At 42.5% G+C, this 23,408-nt stretch overlaps 1 protein-coding gene across 7 annotated transcripts in view; it reads left to right on the plus strand.

Moving 5' to 3' along the window:
* The window catches only part of COL19A1 (collagen type XIX alpha 1 chain), a 1,277,374-nt gene that overhangs the window by 1,157,114 nt on the left and 96,852 nt on the right, over positions 1 to 23,408 (plus strand). For all 7 annotated transcript variants that reach the window (XM_063916766.1, XM_063916758.1, XM_063916759.1 and 4 more), the window contains 2 exons: positions 8,651 to 8,686; positions 8,819 to 8,863. In XM_063916766.1, coding sequence (XP_063772836.1) covers positions 8,651 to 8,686; positions 8,819 to 8,863 — 81 coding nt within the window. The remainder of the gene's footprint in view (positions 1 to 8,650; positions 8,687 to 8,818; positions 8,864 to 23,408) is intronic.

Raw genomic sequence — 23,408 nt, forward strand, 5'->3', positions numbered from 1 at the left:
TATATAATATATATAGATGATGCAGCACACTGGCCTGAGCCTGAGCAGTGCACACAGATATGGTATGTATGTGACTGAGTCACTGTGTGCTGTGTATCGCTTTTTTCAGGCAGAGAACGGATTATAAATAAAAGTGGTGGTCACTGGTCACTATCAGCAAAACTCTGCACTGTACACTACTGAGTACTCCTAATGCTCCCCAAAATTAGTAAATCAAGTGTCTAAACGGAGAGGACGCCAGCCACGTCCTCTCCCTATCAATCTCAATGCACGTGTGAAAATGGCGGCGACGCGCGGCTCCTTATATAGAATCCGAGTCTCGCGATAGAATCCGAGCCTCGCGAGAATCCGACAGCGTCATGATGACGTTCGGGCGCGCTCGGGTTAACCGAGCAAGGCGGGAAGATCCGAGTCGCTCGGACCCGTGAAAAAAAACATGAAGTTCTGGCGGGTTCGGATTCAGAGAAACCGAACCCGCTCATCTCTAGTGAATATAATACATGTTCTGTGGAACTCCACCTTCTATACTGCAATGCATGCACACATCAGATGTGTACTGTAGCTGGACCATAAGCATATTCAGTACCTGTTGGCTGTGCCGTAACTAGACATTTTGGTGCAGTGTGCCAGAAAGAGAATTGGTGCCTCCCTCCCACACACACACACTTGAAACAGGGATAGCCTGTACCAAAAATAAAGGGGCATGGCTTCATGGGGAAGGGGCATGGCATTACACTGCACAGTAGTGTCCGTTACTCACATTACCCTGCACAGTAGTGTCTGTAACTCACATTACATGCACAATAGTGTCCGTTATTCACATTACGCCACACAGCACTGTGCGTTATTTACATTACATTGCACAGTAGTCTCCATTATTCACATTATTCCATTCAGTCGTGTCGCTTAAACACATTACACAGCACAGTAGTGTCTGTTATTCCTGTTACTCTGTACAGTAGTACCCCTTTTGCAGTTTATACTACACATAACAGTATAGCCTCTTATACACATTACACTGCACAGTACTGTCTGTTATTCCTGTTACTCTGCACAGTAGTACTCCTTTTGCAGTTTATACTACACAGTACAGTATAGCCTCTTATACACATTACACTGCACAGTAGAGCTTGTCCTCCTCATTTCCCCTCTTCCTCATTCCTAGTTCTCTGCATTTCTTCTTCTCCTCATTCCTCATCACCCCCCCCCCCAGCTGCTGTGCATCATCATCATTTCTCCTTCTCATTGCTCCCCCTCCTCCTCCTCCTCCTCATCATCATCATCATCTTCATGCCAACTCCTCATTCCTCATCATGAATCCTCTCCCCATTCATACACATCATTCCTCCTCCTCAATATCCCCCCCAGCTGCTGTGAATCATCATTACTCCTCTATAACAGTGTTCATACTATGCTGCTAAAGTACCTTCTTTGCTCCAGGCCATGGAGCAGCTTCTCACCAGCAGGCACTGAGGGAGACAGAGAAGTCAGGAGGGGGCAAAGCACATGGGCGGTCAGCCACCTGCACTGCCCACTGTAAATGAATGTAGTTGCATGCTATGTTCATTAGAGTGGGCAGTGCTGTGGATGGTGGCGTCAACGTATGTCAGGTCACAGTGGTTGTGGGGCTTCTGGTTCTTCACCCACAGGGTATATGTGCTGCATATGCACTGTGTGCACATTTGGCACAACCCTATTAATGGCCACATTATTGTAGTACCACCTGAATGTATTAAATGGGTTTAGGAGCAGTTTGTATGATTCAATTTTTTTTTTTAGTAACCAGATTGCATTTCCCATACTTATAATGGGAAATGCGATTTGGTCGCTGGTGGAATCACAGGGCTCATTGTGGATTCTGTACTTCAGCACAGCTTTCTTTGTGCAAAGCTGTGTGGGGAGTCAACAGTGTGATCAGTCCAATAGACACACAAGCTGTTCACTGTGGAAAAAAATATTTCTCTGGCTGGGTCCACAGGATTATCCACAGGATAACATTGGGATATTGTCGAGCGAAAGCGAAAATGGCACCAACACGGTCACGAGCTTTCTGGCCTCCCAGGATGAATTGGGGCCTCCCCTATATAGTCCCGCCCACTGACTCAGTCAGATCAGTTTTTTGCTTGGTGCGGCAGGAAGCCGCATGGTCACAGGGCTGCTGTGAGAGCAGCCTCAAGTTTTCATTACTTTATTTTTATAGACTTACTATAATGTTTTTTAACTATAATGTTATATATGTATATAATGTTATATATGTATATGTTATATATGTATATACTATAATGTTTTATAACAGCGTCTTAAAGGCATATTAGAAAGAGTCGCTCCAACAACTCCCCACCGGGTCGCAACAACGCTTACCTTCGGGTATCAGTGCTGTCTCGACGGGCGTCTGTGTCGGATGTTCTAGCAGGTCCAGCAAACGTAACCAGGCTGTGACCGGAGCATGGGGAGACGGTGAGTCTATGGACTTCCTCTTACTAGAGGGGTCAGGACACAGCTACACTGATTTGGTGGAGACTACAAACAGTGTGTTGATGCGCCGAACATCTCGAGTGTGACAGCGCTACGCTCCGGGGATCATAGGCGCCAGGACTAGGTAGAGGCTGCGATCCTGGGAGTTTAAGTCAACAGGGGGATTCAGACACTCTCCTGGCCACCCCTCCTCCGAGTTCATGGCCAGTTCCCTCGTGTCTCTCGTTTCATGAACTGAATGACCTCACTTCCGGCTCAGACGCTACCACGAGGGTACTCGGTCGCAGCTTAGATGCTGCGGTTGTGTGCACTGGATATATACCCGCCCAGACCGAGTCGCAGGCCTTAGCGTCTGCATACACGTGGAAGTCGCTCAGCGTCCGTGTCCGTTGGTGAGCGTCCGTGTCCATTATCAGTTATCAAGAGCGGCAGTGTACACCAGTAGCGTCTGAATCCACTCAGCGTCTTACGAGCGTATTTGCTTGGATATGGAAGTGTGGTGAGTCTCCCTGTATCCCGCTCTACGGAGGCAGGGTATACAGTACTAAAAATTCTCTCTACTTATTAGTATGCATTGTTAATTTTTAGTACCTATTGCATATGAGACCTGTATATTACTGTGTTTTCTGCATGCTATGTTGAAAAAAGAACCAGTTTAAAACAGAAGTACAATTTTCCTACTTATGTATAAGTTGTTATGGAGGTTGTATTCTCATATGGCAATGTCTAATGCTTTAACATGTGACTGACTGCTAGTATGTGTGCTGACTTTTCTGTGTAATGTCAGTCCTGTTCTGACCCTCAAATCAGGTGCACTGTGGTCAAATTGATCTCACCTCTATATACTGACATATAGGGTGTTTTTCAGTAACAAATTGTGTAGTCAATGACAGGTTAATACCATGTCTGTGAGCGGCAAAAGTGATGAGGAGAATTTATCAAGCACTCCTACAGCCCTAACATGCTTATGTTGTAAGTCAGGGGTAATTGATATGAATCAATTGGTCACTTTTGAGGGGTTGTGTGCAAATTGTTTCACTTTTCAGCGAAGTAAAAAACAGGAGTTGGTTCAACCACCAACAGAGCCACCATGGAATATGTTTGCAAAGACTCTGTCTTCAATAGCAGACAGGTTAGCTCCGGAAGCACCACCTCAAGGGTTAGGTTACACTATGAACCCATACATGCAGCTCCCTTCCTATGGTTTGGTTCCAGTAGCCTCTACAAGCAACCAAGGGACAGGTAAGACTAAGACAGATACGTCTGTGTGGCAGACTACACAAGATGATACATCGGATGATGATGAGGAAACAATAGATTCAACTCCGTATGATGATCAGTCGCAGAGCTTTAGTTCAGAAGATGTAGCTGAACTTATTAATGCCGTGAAGGCTGTGCTTTCTTTGGAAGAGCCAGCCAAGACAGCGTTAAAAGCAAAAGCACCTGTATTTAAACGAACAAAATCAGTGAAAGCTGAATTTCCAGTGTCAGATGAGTTGACGGAAATGATGGATGAGTCTTGGGCAGCGCCCAGTAAAAAGTATAAGATTCCTAAGAGATGGGATTCTTATTATCCATTTCCTGCTGGGGATTGTTCGAAGAGAGAAGTTCCTCCAAAAGTAGATGCACATGTTCTGCGACTTGTGCATAAATCTGCTTTACCACTGTCATCTACCTCATTGAATGATGTCACAGACAGAAGGGTAGAGAGCCTATTGAAAAATATTTTTTCTCTTGTAGGAGCAGTGGTAAGACCTGCTATGGCTTCGGCCTGGGTAGCAAAGGCAATGGGCGAATGGATAGAGGAACTAGAGAATGACATCCCTTCTCCTACTAGAGAGCAAGAGGATCGTTTTTGCCATTTAAGACAATCTGCCCAGTATTTAGAATAAGCAGCAATTGATGTAGGTACAGTTGCTTCTAAAGCTTCATCCTTGACAGTAGTCGCTCGCAGAGCAGTTTGGCTACGGACCTGGAAGGCAGATGCGGAATCCAAGAAAGAATTGGAAGCATTGCCTTTTGTGGGTAATATGTTATTTGGAAAACCTTTATCGGATATCCTAGAATCAGAGGCTGAATCGAAAAAGGTCAGATTTCCGGCTACCTTTAACCCTAAGTCCAAGGGTTTAAAATTTCGCTCTTTTCGTTGGCAAAGCAAAACAAAAGCAAAAGAGGAGCCTAAACAACCCCAGTTTAAATCCAGGGGTAGAAAGCAGTGGGCTAGCAAAAAGCCAGCTTCCAAACCTGAACAGAAACCCTCAGCCTGAAGGGACGGGCCTCCGCCTGGGGGATTCCAGGGTTGGGGGCCGACTCCTTCAGTTTGCACACATATGCAACAGTCAACAGCAGATGCCTGGGTGCAGAAGGTAGTATCTCAGGGGTATGGGTTCCCATTCAGAAGGCAGCCTCCTCAAAGATTTTTTTGCACCAGCCCGTCTCGTATAGAGTCGAAGGCCAATGCCCTGCGAGAAGCAGTCCAAAAATTACTGCAGTCAGGTGTGATTGTCCCAGTACCTCCATCACAAAAGGGACAGGGGTTTTACTCCAATCTATTTCTAATCCAGAAACCAAATGGTTCATATCGACCAATTCTAAATCTGAAGATGTTGAACAAATACATATGGATCCCGAAGTTCCACATGGAGACGTTACGCTCCATAATGTTGGCTATGGAACCGGGAGATTTCATGGTATCTCTGGATGTACGGGATGCTTACCTACATGTGCCTATAGCACTATCACATCAGTGTTACCTAAGGTTTGCCATCCTCCAGGAACATTTCCAGTTCCAAGCTCTGGATATGTAGGGCAGCCACATGGTTTTCTATAAACACATTCATCAGACATTATGCCTTGGATACTTTTGCCTCTCATGACGCAGACTTCGGGTGAAAGGTCCTCCTGTGCAATCAGGAGCGTCCCCACCACTAAAATGGCTTTGGGAATCCCAATGTTATCCTGTGGATAATCCTGTGGACCCAGCCAGAGAAATATACGTTATGGTAAGAACTTACCATTGATAACGTGATTTCTCTTATGTCCACAGGTATCCACAGGGATCCCACCCTGACGCATCTGATTTGAGGATATAGACAATCACAAAAACCTCTTCCTTCTTGTATGGAAGGTTGTGCATGTGTGTTCTTATCGCCTGTACACGTCTCTACCTAATGTTCCTGCCTAAAATCGCTGTGGAAAGAACTGATCTGACTGAGTCAGTGGGCGGGACTATATAGTGGAGGCCCCAATGCATCCTGGGATGCCAGAAAGCTCGTGACCGTGTTGGTGCCATTTTCGCTGTCGCTCGACAATATCCCAATGTTATCCTGTGGATACCTGTAGACATAAGAGAAATCACGTTATCAACGGTAAGTTCTTACCATAACGTGTATATATATATATCATACTCACCTACCCAGGGACTGGTAATCAGGGCTCCGGTGCGGGCTGCCAGTCTGTGCAGTAACGGGATGTTGCAAAGCAGAAGCTCACTTTACAGCACCGGAGGTCAAAGCAGCAGGGAGGCCGATGACAGGCAGCCCTCCAGAAGCACCAATCACTGATCCCTGCCTGGTGAGTATGAGCTATGGTGGGGAGGGGGGGGTTGCGGCATGGGGGGACGTTGCGATGGGGGGGTGGCGGTGGTGGTAATGATGAAGTTGGTCTCAGCACATAATCGGACTATTTTATGTGAAAAATACCCCGCTTTAGCTGCGGAGTGGCATTGCAAGGACAGAGCTTTCTTGCAAGCTCTGTTGCTGCATGTGATTATTAATACATTGGGAAGTGGTGAAGAAATGGGATCCCAGCAATCACAATACCGACGCCCGGATCCAGCACAGTGCTACAATGCCAGTTCCAGAATCTCGCAACGCAGGCTTTACTCCCTCTATGGGTGTCCATGACACCCATAGAGGGAGAATATAACCTGTGGTAAGCGCAGCGAGCCACTGTGCCTGCAGCGTGGCGGGCACAGAAAGCACGCAAGGGACTTACTAGTGCTTGCCCCACTGCCGACATCCTGGTCGCCAGGATGCTCCTGTCGGTATACTGACGGCCTCCATCCCGGCCATCGGTATTGCATTCTAATTCCAATACATCTATGCAATGTAATAAAAAATTGCATTGTGAATTGGGTTGAGTTTATCACATCACATCCACATCCTCAGATGCGTATGGTGTTAAATCGGCCTCTTAGTACTTAGGGGGTTATTTGACGCAACTGCAATCTACCTTTGCCGGCACCAATGCGCACATGCAGATCCCATCACATTGGCTGCAAACACCTTTGCCTGATTTACAAGCAGAGGCATTTGCAGGGTGGCACTATGGAGGTGGCTTAGCGCCATTTTGGGGGCGGCTGCATGAAGTCACACGCAGCCACTCCGATGGAAAGGATGGCAGTGGTGTGCCTGCCATCACAGGCAATTAAATTGCGGTTTCAGCCATTGCGTGGGATGGTCAGCATGCTGCACAGCCTTGCCCTGCGCTGCGCTGGGTGGCCCCGAACATGCGATAGAAGCATTTGCAAATTCTGCTTTTTATCAGAATCTGCAATCTAACCTGAATCCAGTCTTGAATGAAGAAGAGTTTTGTGAGTTGTAACTGGACTTTAAATCTAGTGGCTTGTTAGAACCATTTCATAACTGTCATGGGAAAACTGAGCAGTGTAATGTAACAGTGGTGACTTTAAAATCACCTTTGTATTCACCTTTAGTTGGTGGGGAGGAGATTATTAGTACTCTTTCATGTATAACACTGATTTAGGGTAAATACAGCATTTGTATATGTTTTATGCACCAACATATTTTAGACCAAAGGAATCAAGTAGATTGATGTGTGCTTGCTCAAAGCAATCAGCATAAGCTCTGAGTTCTGGTTCCGCATGCTCTATAGGAACTGTCTGCAGCATTCATAAAGCTAATTGCTCCTGTTGTGAGTGGAAGTGGCCTGCTATATGCAGGTAAAATGTGCAGATAAGCTTTCAGCTCTGTATATTTTATTTACTTATGTATTATAGTTACTTATATAGCACCAGCATATTCCATTGCTCTTTACTATTGAAAAACAGTAATAAAACAAGGGTAATAATAACTTAATACCTGGAAACTGTAGTAAGACCTTCATCTCATTTACTGTATATTAAGTGTCTGTTAATTACAAACACAAAAAAGCCACAAATCATGTGTTATAAATGAATATATTAATTTGTCAGTCAGGAACATACATTGGAACGCACCCCCATTTTCCTTATTCATGTTCATCTTTGAGCTGAAAATACAAATGAAAAAAGTAAAAACAGCATTCAGAGTTTTCTATAACATTAGTAGTGAACCATTTCCTAAAATAAATTATAATTGTTTCTTTTTTAATCGAAAATATGGAAAAATGTTATCTACTTTACTGTATGTCTTAAATAATTAATAGCAGTCAATGGCTACTTTAAGTTTAAATTTAGATTTTCAAAATGTAAAATTGTGAGAGCTCCACAAATACACCCCAGAAAGCTCATTAGAATATCTTGTCCCACAAATTAAAATCTTATTCTTGTATTTGTATCCAGAAATAAGCATATTACTGTGGAAATCTCAAATTATCTGTCATTACCCTATACACACATAAATAACCTTCTGTCTCTTATCTACGAGAGTTTTCATCCCCCTCCAAAATGTAACTTTTCGAGCTAATAACATGTTCCACATTCCAAGTCCCTGCTATCTTTTAATTATTATCTAAAAAATAACTGAAATGTTTAGATCTAAATTAAAATGTTATTCTATATGAATCCAGTATAAATTATTTTTTGTAAATGTACCATTAGTGCATAGCGATTATGCTTCAATGGTTCTGCTGCAATTTCTGTAACACAGACTTATATAGCCTACCTGAAAGCCCTGCCTGCTCCTCTTTGGCTAAATAAAGCAACATTTTGAATTATTACTTTAGGGGGGGAAAGAAAGTACAATATTTGATACATTTTAGGTTGTTTGTTGAGCTTGGTTTCTATCAGTGTTGCAGCTTCAAGACTTTGATAAATATCCACTATAATCACCCTTACTGGGTACACAGTGTGCACTTCTTCAAAGCTTGATGAGGAAGGAGAACTGATGATCTAAAACTCATGTGCAGCTATGCAATGCAATTCAACAACTAAAATTCCATATATCATTTCTAGGGAAGAAACGGAAATGATGGATTACCAGGTTCAGCGGTGAGTCATGTTTAATTTCATTGCTTGTAATAACTTCAGTGAACAAACAATAACATTTCTGTTACAGACTTGCATTTTTTTTTTTTTACTTTTCCAAAATATTTTTCACATTTTGCTCTTTCTGTTTCTCAGGGAAACCCAGGGCGACCAGGTGACAGAGGACCAAAGGGAGAACGTGTAGGTTTTTAAACCATTTTCTATGTGTCAATATCTGTTTATACATCTGTCAACTAAAAACAATGGCATACTGTAGCAAATTATAGTGCATGCATTTTCTCTTTTGGTTGAGAAGGCATTACACATTACTTTTCCCGTGTGGAAAATCTTTATTTGCAGAAAGGTTGCAATGTACTAAACGGGTGTAGTACGGTATGCCGGCGCTCGGGCTCCCAGCGACCAGCATACCGGCGCCGGGAGCCCGACCGCCGGCATACCGACAGCGGGGCGAGCGCAAAGGAGCCCCTTGCGGGGCCACGCTGCGGACACGGTGGCGCGCTACGCACGCCACACTACTTTATTCTCCCTCCAGGAGGGTCGTGGACCCCCACGAGGGAGAATAGCTGTCAGTATGCCGGGTGTTGGGATTCCGGCGCCGGTATACTGTGCGCCGGGATCCCGACATTCGGCATACTGAAGACCACCCGTACTAAACATGACATAACCTTATGTAGACAGCAGGTGGCACTCATAGAAATTATGTCACCCCCCTGACTGGTCCTCTTCCTATTTTATGCTGCAGAGTGAGTGCAGCACCTTTTCCACAGGTATGTAGCAGGTTTTCTCTAAGTAGCAACAGGTTAATGTATTGTATCATGTTAGTGCTGTGATCTCATGTCCTGCATCTCTGAAATGATGATGTGGCCATTTCTGGGAAATTAAGTATCGCCTCTGAGGTCCCTGGAAATATGTTTGTGCCCGTCACTGATATAACATTGGATACATATCCGATGACTTTATTAACATATCCATTGAAAGTTAATACTTTGTTTTGTAATTTAGTAAAGAGTACTTTATTTCAAACAAGTGATGTATACAGAAATGAATTGCGGAACTCAGCTCGATCAGCTGCCGGCGCTGGTGTTTCAGCTTGCTACCCACTGAGGTGGCAAGCTGGAATGAATGAAGGGTCACCTGTTTGTTCAACCAAATGGGATTTTTCACATTGCATCCATTTCTTTGGACGGGTTTAGCTGCTTTATGACCTCTCTGGGTGCGATAAAGAAAAACAATTGAATATGGCCCAACTATCTCCCATCACCATTGATGGGTTGATCTGGCCAGATATAACAATTGAATTCCACCTAATGCCACATAGTACCATTGTTATGAGTATATTTGCTCCATTTGCTATATTGATTTCTTGTAAATTATATTATCGTTGTCTGTGTATCCACATATATTATTGTACCAATTTTCACATGTTCACCAAATCTTAACCAAAATTAGGAGCTGACTGGCTGGTGCGTTTTTTCACCTTGCACTTATTCCTGCTTTATCATTGCATTATCACTTTTCCAGGCTTAATACATTTGCCCCAGTATTTGTCGTTTGCATTACCATAGTGTTGGGGAGGAAATCCTTAGTAAGGCTCACAAATTGGAGGCGATTAGGTTCAATGGTGAAAATATCCAAATCTTCCCCGACCTTTTTGTAGCTTTCTCCAGCAGAGACACCTACACAGGCTTGGACTGGCCCACAGGGGTACAGGGGAAACCACCGGTGGGCCCCACGTCCTGGGGGATCACCTCCTGCTGTAAGGATCAGGTTCCAACCTGTGCACTTGAATTATACATTATACACATGTTACCTTATACTGGACTATAATGTATGAGTGCATTTCTGTTATTAATCTGTTATTAATCTGGTACATTATCCTGCATGCAGCAGCTGAATTTACTGTATATATTTATGTAGGGGCCCAAAAGTTGCACTCTCTAATGGTTAGTCAAACCAATGAGGTGGCAGGCCACACCCCCTCTGCAGACTGGCCACACCCCTAACATGGGACCCTACCACTGCATTTCCCCGGTGGGCCCTACATGCCCCCATCCTACACTGCACCTACTTAACTCTTTATGACCCATTGCATGTTTTCAGTGTACCCCATTGATGACACTGGTATAGTAGACGAATGAGGCCCTAAGTAACCCCAAAAATATGGTTTTGTCACTTAGACCATCCTAATGGCTAATGATTTGCTAGCATTGTAGCTTGTACACCAAAACATTGTGATTTATACTAATTGCATACTTTGTAACAACCCCAATTACTGTTTGCATAACGGTTTTGCTGAAATTCAACTGAGAAAGTATGTTGTTTTACTCGTAAATTGGGATATTCACCTCATGGCGATCTTTCTGGACAGAGCCATCTTTCAACTCACATTGATCGTTACAAGCCGGTGCTGCCATCTGCCGGAGATTTACACAATATTTTAGTACATTTAAATGGACATTTGGGCTTTGAATGGCAACTGTCATCATAATACAGTCTGCATAATAAATGTTTTAATAATGTCCATTTAAATAGACAATGGGTCATAAAGGGTTAAGCCACTCACTGAATCCCTAAAGCAAAAGGGATTCAGGTTCCGTTGGGATTCCCACTTAGCATCTAGGCTTTGCATGAAGGTCGTCAAGTTGTTCTTCAGTATCCTGAGGATTTTAACAAATTGGACTCAAATGACATCTTGGCTGGATCCTCCTCATTTGCCTCCACAACGCACACCATGGCAAGTGCGGGGTCACAAACATGGTGCTCCTTCTCCACACCTGATCGTTCAGGGGCTAGAACCTGATGATTGTCTTAATTTATCTGTGGGCTTATTTTGTCCTTTCCTTCAGATGAGGGGCTGTTCCATTTACTTTTCAGCGCAACTTACTAAAGCATTGTTGTTTCATATGTTGACTTGCTGAACATACAGTTCCCTCAAACAGGGTCTTCAACTACATATGGTATCTGCGCCAAGAGTGTCTTAGTTCATTCTTGGCCAGATGTATTTTCCCACAGCAGATTCTGTATTTATCCTGAGCAGTTCTTTTATTATTGCTACCTATGTCTCTCTCTTTTTGATGTGCAATGTGTTTTTTTCTTATTTTCCTCATTGGTACTGTTTCTGAACCATTTATTTTGTTAATAGTTTCTAGTTATATTTACATATGATCCTAGACAGTGACCACTACTGCCCTACCCCAGTTGGGTTCAAAACACCTATTGGACCATGATATTTATTCATCTGTCCAACCGGTCAGTGTTTTTTATTGCTGCATTATGTTACATGTTTAATTTGTTTTTTATGTTCTGTATTTTGTCTTTTCTCTGTTCTTTTCCCTGCTTTCCTCTCCCTTTACCATTCTACAACACCCTCAGCTAACCTACCTGATTCTTTTGGGGAATGCATGGTGATTCACCTCCCTTATGTGACTGCACCCTCCTGTTTCCCTCTCTATTAATCCACATGGCTCCCATTGATTCCTCTGCTATTAAACTATGCTCTCTAAATGTAAAGGGCTCAACATTCCAGAAAAATGCACCACTTTACTTAGAGATCTCCGAACTGAAAAGGTAGATGTCAAATTTCTGCAGGAGACTCACTTTAAGTTTCATGCCTCCCCTAAATTAAGCAATTATTATTATCCGCAGGCCTTTCGCAATTATAATGTTGTGAATAAGTCCCTAGGTGTGGCTATTTTACTTTCCGGCAGGCTACTGCTTTTGGAAGTTTCCCACAATGTCTTGGAAGAGGGAAGATGCCTAGTCCTCAAATATAAGTTATTTGCTCAAATGTACACTTTTGTTAATGTATATTTTCCCAACCATCACCAGCGACAGTTTCTTAGTAGGATCTTCCGACTTTTGAAACCTCTGAGAGAGGGATACCTTGTTTTGCGGGTGACTTCAATTTGTCCCTAGAGCCTGCCCTTGAATGTTCTCCTGTGCTTTCTCACCTCCATTTACGAGACAATCACAGGATCTGCCAACTCCTTCATGAATAACAGTTGGTTGATTTATGGAGGACTCAACACCATACTGTAAAAGATTTCACTTACTACTCAGCCTCTCCCTCCGTATACTTCTGCATTGAATATTTCCTTTTCACCATAGGTTTTTACAATACTACTGTAACTCTGCAGTTAGATTGATCATATTACATGGTCTGACCATGCCCCAGTTTATGCCACTGTCCAATCTTACTAAGCACTTCCCCTCCCGTGGAACACTCCTACTCAATGATCAACTTCTTAAGGATGAGTTAGGCATTGCCATATCTGACTATATTTTTCTCATTGATGACCTTGATATGTCTCGGACGGTGATCTGGAAGGTACATAAATGCATTCTCAGAGGTAAATTTACAGCTGGGTTTGAGGTTGAAAAAGGAGAAGATGGCGAAGAGGATGCAGCTTCTCGACCTTATTAAGGCCCTCATTCCGAGTTGATCGCCCGCTAGCTGTTTTTAGCTGCTGAGCAAACGCATAGTCGTCGCCCACGGGGGAGTGTATTTACGCTTTGCAAGTGTGCGAACGCCTGTGCAGCCGAGCTCTGCAAAAACATTGTGTGCAGTTTCAGAGTAGGTTTCAACTTACTCAGCCCTTGCAATCACTTCAGTCTTTTTGGTGCCGGAATTGACGTAACACACCCGCCCTCCAAACACCCGGACACGCCTGCATTTTCCCTACCACTCCCAGAAAACGGTCAGTTGACACCCATACATGCCCTCTTTCTGTCAATCTTCTTGTGATCGGCTGTGCGAATGGATTCTTTATTAAAGCCATAGCTCAGCAACGATCCACATTGTACCTGTACGATGCACATGCGCATTGCGATGCATATGCATGCGCAGTAGAGACCAGATCGCAGCACAGCAAAAATCGGCAGCGTGTGATCAACTCAGAATGACCCCCAAAAGCCCTGGAATCATCCCACAAGTCCACGCTCTTGGCTGATGTTCTGCGAGCACTCACTGAGGTGAGGCTGGCCTTTAACAAGCCTCTCAATGTCAGGACCAAATTTAACATAAATATTACCTCTGGACCAATAAGCCTGGATCAGTGCATGCTAGGTCGCTGAGAGGGTACAGTCATTTGTCCATTTGTAACACTGATGGGAAATGTGTCCATACGTTTCCACAAATTGCTGAGGCTTTTCAAGCCTTTTATATGAGTCTCTACAATTTAAGGGAGGCTCACCCCTCCTTTGAACAACCTTCCTTTAAACAAGCAATAAGGGATTACCTTAGTTATGTTGAGTTTCCTCACATTACTGAGGAGGAGCTGACCTCTCTGAAACCACCATTTACCATTGAGGGGTTGGAGTCAGTATTCTTGGTAACTCCAACTGGGAAAAGCCCAAGCTCCAATGGCTTTCCAATTGGCTATTACAAGGAGTATCGAGTCTCCCTTATGCCCCTTTTCTTGAAGGCATATAATGCATTTTCTGATGCTGTGACCTTTCCCCACTGAGTCTAAGGGCACATATTTCCATAACCCCTAAAGAAGAGAATGATCCCACCCAATGTTTGAATTACAGGCCAATCACCTTCTTGAATGTTGATTTAAAACTATTTGCCTTGCCAATCGCCTAGAGCATAGGTATTCAACCTGCAGCTCTCCAGCTGCTATGGAACTATACATCCCAGCATGCCCTGCCACAGTTTTGCTATTAAGGCATGCTAAAACTGATTCAGGGCATGATGGGATGTGTAGTTCCACAGCAGCTTGAAGGCCGCAGATTGAAGACACATGGCTCTTTCAGGTTCTTTCCCTTTTCGAAATGACACCCTCCAGAGATGCCCATTACTACCTTTAATAATAGCCTCACTGATCTTATGCCATATGTTGCCGCATGGCATAAAGAACTGTCCAGAGAATTGAATCAGGATCAGTGATCTTGGGTATTTAGCTATATGTTTGCCAGTTCCTCCTCAATACAGGTGAGCAAGACTTAGTACAAGATTTGTCTTGCCGGGATAGATGTCCTGTGCATGTCAGCCAGATGTTTCCAGGTCTCTGATCTCTGCTGAAGGTGTGGTCAGGAGTCGGGCACACCTCTCCACATTTGGTAGCTGTGCCTGGTTTTGGCAGAAAAGTTTATTGATCTCCCCAACACACCTGAGTTCTGTCTTCTTAATTTAATGTCTATAACCATCTCACATTTTTTAGAAATCTTTACTTCACCGTCTCATGAATGTTATCTCCTATTTCTGGAGGTCCCCTGTCCGGCACCCCATCTCTCACTGGTACCAGAGGATAAACCTCTACATGACCATGGAAAACCTTACGTCTTCTTTCAACCTGGCATCCTTTACCTTTACTGCTACTTGGTTCAATTGGCTGGAATTCAAGAATATTCAGATTATGCTCCTCACATTATGTCCCCTTCCTTTACTTTACCCCAGTGAACATGGTTGCAATCTTACCCTCTTTTCCTTTCTTTCTGCCCCTCCTTCCTCTTGAATTTCTTTACATTCTATTTATGTGTTCTTCTGTCTCTGTTTGTTATGTCCATTTGTACACATGTAATTTGTTCTAGACTTAACAGTTGTTATATTTTAATAGGCAGACTTTTTTTTTAATCACTTATGTCTTTATGTTCTTTTTGTCCACTTGTATGGCATGAAAATGATCTTTGTAATATTTGCTGCTGCTACAGTGTATTCTTCAATATATACAGATTGCATAAAAAAATTACTGATAGTCAAAATAATATTGCTAAACAATTAACATGGAGTATAAGTAAGAACAGGGTGTACAGACCAATGCCCCCTTTTTCATCTACAGTATAGCACAGCACTTATGATTCCTTAGGGATAATCTGTAGGAGCCTGTTGATTGAAGACAAATTCATGCAATGGTAAATTTCAGCAAACAGCATAACAACATGCTGTTGATATTCAGACCTGCTGTGAATAATTTGTATGTTCAATGCCAGGAGAAGTGATCTCATTAGATGACAGTTTGTAGCTACCATTTTAAATTAATATGAAAGTGCTCTATTTAATTAGTATAATTTTAAAGTGACTTTTCAAGTTTTATTTCTGTTGAGCTCTATGTTTTCTAAAGAAGTGCTGTTTGAGTTGTCTGATTTCTTTCATTATTGACAATGAAGTTGGTAGAGATGGATGCTCCAAATTAGAAAGCTTAGTGACTCCCTGGGCTCCAATTCATGACTCATTAATTCATGACATTGAGCACGCTGATGCATGTGTAATTAGCAGTGTTTGTGTATCCCTAGTGGCTGTGGTTCTGCTAGCCTTTGTACACAGTGCTCTCTTCAATAAATACTCCTTGCCTCATCAGAAATGATCAAACTTCCAGAGCTCTCTGCCTGGCTCTGAAATAACCACAGGTGATATCCCCATGTACTTTTAAAGTCATTCAAAATGCTTTAGTGTGGGTTTTAAGCTTGCGCTTTAGAATGCGGATTTATCACCAGTATAGAGAATATTAACTAAGTTCAATAGTTAGAATTATTTTCCAGATTTGGAAATGAACCATTTTGATCTCTGTATTTTAAATTTGAAATGGTTCATTCTAAAATATTTATGGTGTTCACTGAAAATTAATTACCTATATCATGCCCTCCAGCTGCGGTGGAAGTACACATCCCAGCATGCTCTGCCTCAGTTTTAGCATGCATTAATAGCAAAACTGTGGCAGAGCATGCTGAAATGTGTAGTTCAACAGCAGCTGGAAGGCTGCAGGTTGAAGACCCATGACTTACATGCTTCTTGCTTAGAAAATGAAACAAAATGGGGACTGTAATGTACACGTGGCATTGGCAATAGGCATGTTCTCAAACGGTGTTACTTACTATAGGAAAATGAAATTCCCCTTTTGTTTCATTTATTAGTATGTAACTACAACCTTTCAAATCCAAGTGAGTTTGTATGTGTTTAGGGTTAGTGACAGATGAGACAATTGGGAACACCTCATTTCCATGAGCGTTCTGAGAACACCACATGCAGTACTATGGGAGACATCATGCTGTCTTTCCCACAGTGCAAACGCAGCAGCCAGGAGATGGAGGAGGGCAGGCAAAGGCAATCAGGTGAGAAGGGTGGGTTCTGTGTCCAGGGCAGGTAACAGGTAAATGCAGGACAGGTAAACACAGGCGTGTCATGGCCGTTTAGACAGTGTTTTCTGGCCATGCATAAGTTAGCAGATGCAAGCTTATTTGCTACTGGAGAGCCCTCTGTGTCCATGGAAAGCGGATCAGCCTGCACGTATACAGAGGCACTCAGGCTCTGCGACATAACCCCATTTGAGACAATGGTACCAATGTACTGTATGAGCATTTGTACTCCATCGGATGGAATTAATCAATGCGTATCGTACAGTGAGTGAATTGTGATTGCGGTTGCACCAAGGAATTAGTTGCAAAGTGAGTGACAGGAAGATAGCATTCAGGAGTGGGAACGGAGAATGATCAGTTACCACAGGCATGTCATGGCCAGTCAGATGGCATTTTCTGGGCGTGCATATATTAACAGTTGTGCTCTTACTTGCTACTGGAGAGCAGCTCAGCCTGCGCATCTTCAGAGGCACCCAGACTTTGCGACATGTTCTGATTTGTGGTCATGGTACCGATGTATCAGCAATTACATGCTGTTTGACGGAAACAATGCGAAAGCAGTGGGCATCCCTATGCTTAAATTAGCTTTTGCCCATATTAACATATAATCGTAATTGCGTACGGGAAAAGATAGCAAAAGCAATTGCAAGAATAGCCATATTTGAGTTAGGACCTACTGTATATTATGTGTAGTGCTTTACAGAGATGTATAATCATTCACTTCAGTCACTGCCAGACAGTATTGAACTCCTGACCATAGTACTGTGAGCCATAAATTCTAACAACTGTGCCACAGTTCTGTCATCCGATGTTGTAGGTTGTACCTGGTAGACCCTCTTCTGTATGTGAAAATGTTTTTACTACCTACAATACAGTAAAGTGCAATAAAGTTAGTCTAGTGTAATATAAAACTGCTATGTAACTACTAACTTCATGATGTACAGGTTTAATGTTCAGTCTTGCACAGTTTGTCAGTTTGATTATTTTGGACAAGGGTTTTCATTTATTAAATAAATATAAAGTATTGGCATTTATGTAGAAATAGGTCTATGATAAATTCATACACATGGATACTAAATTATTTTAACCATTTGTAATGCATTCCAATTAATATTTCTGATTGGGTCAAAATACAAGGCTAAAATAAATGATTAGCATCTAACTCTGCTCAGAGTCTACCAGAAGCCTCAAGCTACAAGATACTTTGGCATGTGAAGGTATTTACTGTCTGCTGCTTTGACTGTTCCTATTTTATTAGTATATGTGTTTGTTTTATTGAAGTTGTAGGACCATCCAGAACTAAACATAACGGTTATTTTGCAGCTAGATGGCAATTCAGAAACTATTCACAAGTAAAAGCTGACAAAATCTAGAACTATGAAACAGGTTTTTTTTTTTTTTTTTTACTGAGCTCGGCAATAATAAAGTTGTTGACTGAATGTAACGTTCCATAAAGACAGAATGAACTATAGATCACTGGGGTAAGAGCACAATGTTCTGTGAGGGACATAAAACACAACAAAGGCTCAAACCAGAGGCTTGTTTGCCGTTTTAGTGCCTTGCAAGTGGAATAAAAACATTGCAATTGCTTCACCAATAATTAATCACTTTAGAAACAGGAAACGGTCACTTATATATCAAAAATGTTACAGTAAAGGTTTCCTTTCCCTAATATGCTATGAACAGTTCTTTAAAACTTTCACTTCCAGTAAACGAGCATGGCATGCAGAGGTGATTTAAGAGAGGAGAAGGCCTGTGCAGGATATGTGCGGCCCTCCTCTATTGGAGCTCAGTAGACTCCTACTTTGTCTCAGAGTCTGCTGCACATGTGCAGGTCTTTGGAAACGTGGCACATGCACTATGTTTCCAGAGACTTCCTTACTGCGCATGCTCTGATCTTCAATAAAATGGCCGCCGTACCATTTGCCCAGAGATTTCAGACTGCAGTGCGGGCTTACCCAGGGGCTCATGTGCACTGCATACCCAGCACCCAATATTGATACCCCAATAAAGGCAAGCTTGGAAATGAAACAGTGGTTTATACCCCCAAAATATTTTAATGCACTAGTCATACACTTTTATAATGGTTGAACTATGACAATGGGGGTCATTCCGAGTTGTTCGCTCTGTATTTTTTTCTCGCAACGGAGCGATTAGTCGCTAATGCGCATGCGCAATGTCCGCAGTGCGACTGCGCCAAGTAAATTTGCTATGCAGTTTGGTATTTTACTCACGGCATTACGAGGTTTTTTCTTCGTTCTGGTGATCGGAGTGTGATTGACAGGAAGTGGGTGTTTCTGGGCGGAAACTGGCCGTTTTATGGGAGTGTGTGAAAAAACGCTACCGTTTCTGGGAAAAACGCGGCAGTGGCTGGAGAAACGGAGGAGTGTCTGGGCGAACGCTGGGTGTGTTTGTGACGTCAAACCAGGAACGACAAGCACTGAACTGATCGCACTGGCAGAGTAAGTTTCGAGCTACTCAGAAACTGCACAGAGAAGTCTTTTCGCAATATTGCGAATCTTTCGTTCGCAATTTTGATAAGCTAAGATTCACTCCCAGTAGGCAGCGGCTTAGCGTGTGCAAAGCTGCTAAAAGCAGCTTGCGAGCGAACAACTCGGAATGACCCCCAATGTCACTATACAGCAAATAAATCCCAATGCATAGAAAGAGCATACTGTACTATGTAACCATTCTGTATGTGTTGCTGAGATGGCCACATATGTATTCAGAAAGTAATCTGTAAAAAGCCATTGATAAAAATAGCACATTTATAGCCAAAGGTTGAGATGTACATGCTGCAAAACGCGTCCATCTCTACGTAATAGCATATGTGAGAGTTATGTCAGGCATATATACACTCAGTGTTGGACTGGTGCATAAATGGCCCACCGGGGGATGGTGTTGTAGGGGCCCATGCTTAAAGGTGTGGCCAGGCTCCACTGGTGCGTGGCCAGCCACCACAGAGGTTTGGCTAACCGTTACAGAGCACATGTTCTGTTCCCCTTGGTAAATATATAATAAACCATATTATTGTGAAGTATAATGTAACATAAGTATAATGCATAATTCAAGTGCACAAGGATAGAGTCTGGAACCTGATCCCTAGAGGAGGAGGAGGGCCCATAGGCAGTGGGGCCCACCGGTGGTTTCCCCTGTTCCCCTGTGGGCCAGTCCGACCCTGTATACACTTATATACATAACCTGGTCATAAGCACAAGCAAAGTTTGTCAGTCAATGTAGTATTCTCTCTTACTTAAAAATGACAGTAGGAAAAGATTATTTCTATATTATACAAAATCAGATAATATTTGCACGTAGGCACTGCAATGTGTGCAACTGCTTACAGTCACATGGCCTGATTCATGTTTGTAAGTAAAGTAACATAGTAACATAGTATCTGAGGTTGAAAAAAGACAATTGTCCATCGAGTTCAACCTATTTGTGGTGTCCTATGCATGATGATTTGACTAAAATTTCTGACTGATGCTGCTGTCAGCCATTGCATTTTATCCCTATTAATAGTAACTATAATGCATGACTATGCACCATACCCCTGGATATCCTTATCCAATAGGAATTTATCTAACCCATTTTTAAAGGTGTTGACAGATTCCGCCATTACAACTCCCTCGGGCAGGGAATTCCAAACACGTATTGTCCTTACCGTGAAAAAGCCTTTACGCCGTATTGTGCGGAATCTCCTCTCCTCTAACCTGAGCGAGTGTCCACGAGTCCTCTGTGTTGATCTAACCAAAAACAGGTCCCGCGCAAGCTCTGTGTATTGTCCCCTTATATATTTGTAGATGTTGATCATATCCCCTCTTAGTCTCCGCTTTTCCAATGTAAACATGCCTAGTCTTTCAAGCCTTTCCTTGTATTCCATCGTCTCCATGCCCTTAATTAGTTTGGTCGCCCTCCTCTGTACCTTTTCAAGCTCCAGGATATCCTTTTTGTAGTACGGTGCCCAGAACTGTACACAGTATTCGAGGTGTGGCCTCACTAGTGATTTATATAACGGGAGTATAATACTCTCGTCCCTAGCATCAATACCCCGTTTTATGCATGCTAATATCTTATTAGCCTTCTTTGCTGCAGTCCTACTTTGGGTACTACTGCTTAGCTTGCTATCTATGAGGACACCTAAGTCCTTTTCCAGTACAGAATCCCCTAATTTTACCCCATTTAGTAGGTAGGTGTAATTTTTGTTCTTGTTACCACAGTGCATTACCTTACACTTGTCTGTGTTGAAGCGCATTCTCCATTTGGCTGCCCATGCTTCTAATTTAACTAAGTCGTTCTGAAGAGACTCGGCATCCCCCTCTGTATTTATAGCCTTACACAATTTGGTATCATCTGCAAAAATTGACACCATGCTCTCTAGACCTTCTGTTAGGTCGTTAATGAAAATATTGAACAATAGCGGTCCTAATACTGAGCCTTGCGGCACACCACTTAGCACTTCAGTCCAAGTTGAAAAAGATCCATTAACCACAACGCGCTGCTTCCTATTATCTAACCAGTTTTTGACCCAAGTGCATATTGTGCTTCCTAGCCCTGATTCTTGTAGCTTGTATATAAGTCTCATGTGTGGTACAGTATCGAACGCTTTGGCAAAGTCTAAAAAGATTACATCCACGTCTTTACCCTGATCTAGGTTTGCGCTTACTGTTTCATAAAAGCCAAGTAAGTTGGTTTGACAGGATCTGTCCTTCATAAACCCATGTTGATTCCTTTTAATGACCTTATTCGTTTCAAGGAACTTCTGAATACTATCTCTTAGAATACCTTCCAATACTTTCCCCACTATAGATGTAAGACTAACTGGTCTATAATTACCTGGTTCAGCTTTACTTCCCTTTTTGAATATAGGCACTACTTCCGCTATACGCCAGTCTTTGGGAACCATACCTGATATAACTGAATCCTCAAAGATCAAAGATAGCGGTTTTGCCAATTCAGAGTGAAGCTCCATTAGAACCCTTGGATGAATACCATCGGGCCCTGGTGATTTATTAATCTTTAAATGTTTTAATCGGTCACAGACTACTTCCTTGCTTAAATAAGTACCTATCAGTGTGATATTGTCATTATTGAGATTGTGTGTCAGTCCCTGAATTGGGTCCTCTCTAGTGAATACTGTTGAAAAAAACTCATTTAGTGTGTCCGCTATGTCATTATCATTTTTGCTTAAGACTCCCAACTTGTCTTTCAAAGGGCCTATACTCTCCTTTTTTAATCTCTTGCTATTAATGTATTTAAAGAATTTTTTGGGATTCGCTTTACTTTCCTTTGCTACTAGTTTTTCAGTTTCTACTTTAGCCGCTCTTATTTCCTTTTTGCAATTTTTGTTACATTCCTTATAGTGCTGAAATGACTCTGCTTCCCCGTCAGATTTGTATTTTTTAAATGCTCGCCTTTTCTTGCCCATAAATTCCTTAATCTTTTTGTTAAGCCACATCGGTTTATGATTTTTAATCCCTTTTTTGCTACTCATAGGAATATATTTGAGTGTATTTTTAGCTAGCAGGAATTTTAGTACCTCCCATTTCTCCGTAGTATTTTTTCCTAAAAACAAACCTTCCCATTCAATATCCCTGAAAAATACCCTCATCTTTTCAAAATTTGCTTTGCTAAAGTTTAAAGTCCTAGTTGAGCCAGTATAGGGCTGTTTGTAGAAACTGATATTGAATGTGACCATATTGTGGTCGCTGTTTCCTATGGGTTCCCCTACTATAATACCCGATACCAAATCCTGATTGTTTGTTAATACCAGGTCTAAGATTGCATTGTACCTAGTTGGTTCCTCAATTAGTTGGACTAGGTAGTTATCATTTAGTGTGTTTAAAAACATACTGCCCCTAGCAGTATCACATGAATCGTTTTTCCAGTTTATCTCTGGATAGTTAAAATCTCCCATCACTACTATGTCTCCTACTCCTGCTGCTTTTTCAATTTGCTTTAGTAACAATTCATCATCAGATGCGTTGATACCAGGCGGCCTATAGCATACACCCAATACTAACTTTTTTGTTCCTTTTTCCCCACATGCAATTTCTACCCATAATGTCTCAACAGTGTCTACAGTCCCCTCCTGAATATCTTCCCATATATTAGGCTTTAAAAACGGCTTTACGTACAGACACACCCCTCCACCCTTTTTATTTAGTCTGTCTCTCCTAAACAGTGTATAGCCCTCTAGATTGACTATCCAATCATGAGATTCATCCCACCAAGTTTCAGTAATGCCTATAATATCATACTGTTTGCTTGCTGCAAGTATTTCTAGTTCACCCTTTTTACCAGTAATGCTTCTGGCGTTTACATACATACAACTAAGATAAGTATTTTCCCTTGCGTTAGGGACATCTTTCACCTTATGTGGCAAGGATGACCTGTAATCGTCATTGGTTAGTGCTTTGGTAAAATCCCTTTTAGTACCCATGTTAGTAACCTTTCTGCCTGCTCTTACCCTCCCCCCAACTTCTCCCCCATTTCGTTTACTACCGCCATCCCCACTATTCTCACTGCATGACCCGTAGTTTCTAGCTAAACCCTCCCCCCAGGCTCCTAGTTTAAAATCTCCTCCAACCTTCTAACCATCCTTCCCCCCAGCACCGCTGCGCCCTCCTCAGTCAGGTGCAATCCGTCA

Source organism: Pseudophryne corroboree, chromosome 4 (genome assembly GCF_028390025.1).
Source record: "Pseudophryne corroboree isolate aPseCor3 chromosome 4, aPseCor3.hap2, whole genome shotgun sequence".
In the NCBI taxonomy this organism is placed as follows: domain Eukaryota; kingdom Metazoa; phylum Chordata; class Amphibia; order Anura; family Myobatrachidae; genus Pseudophryne; species Pseudophryne corroboree.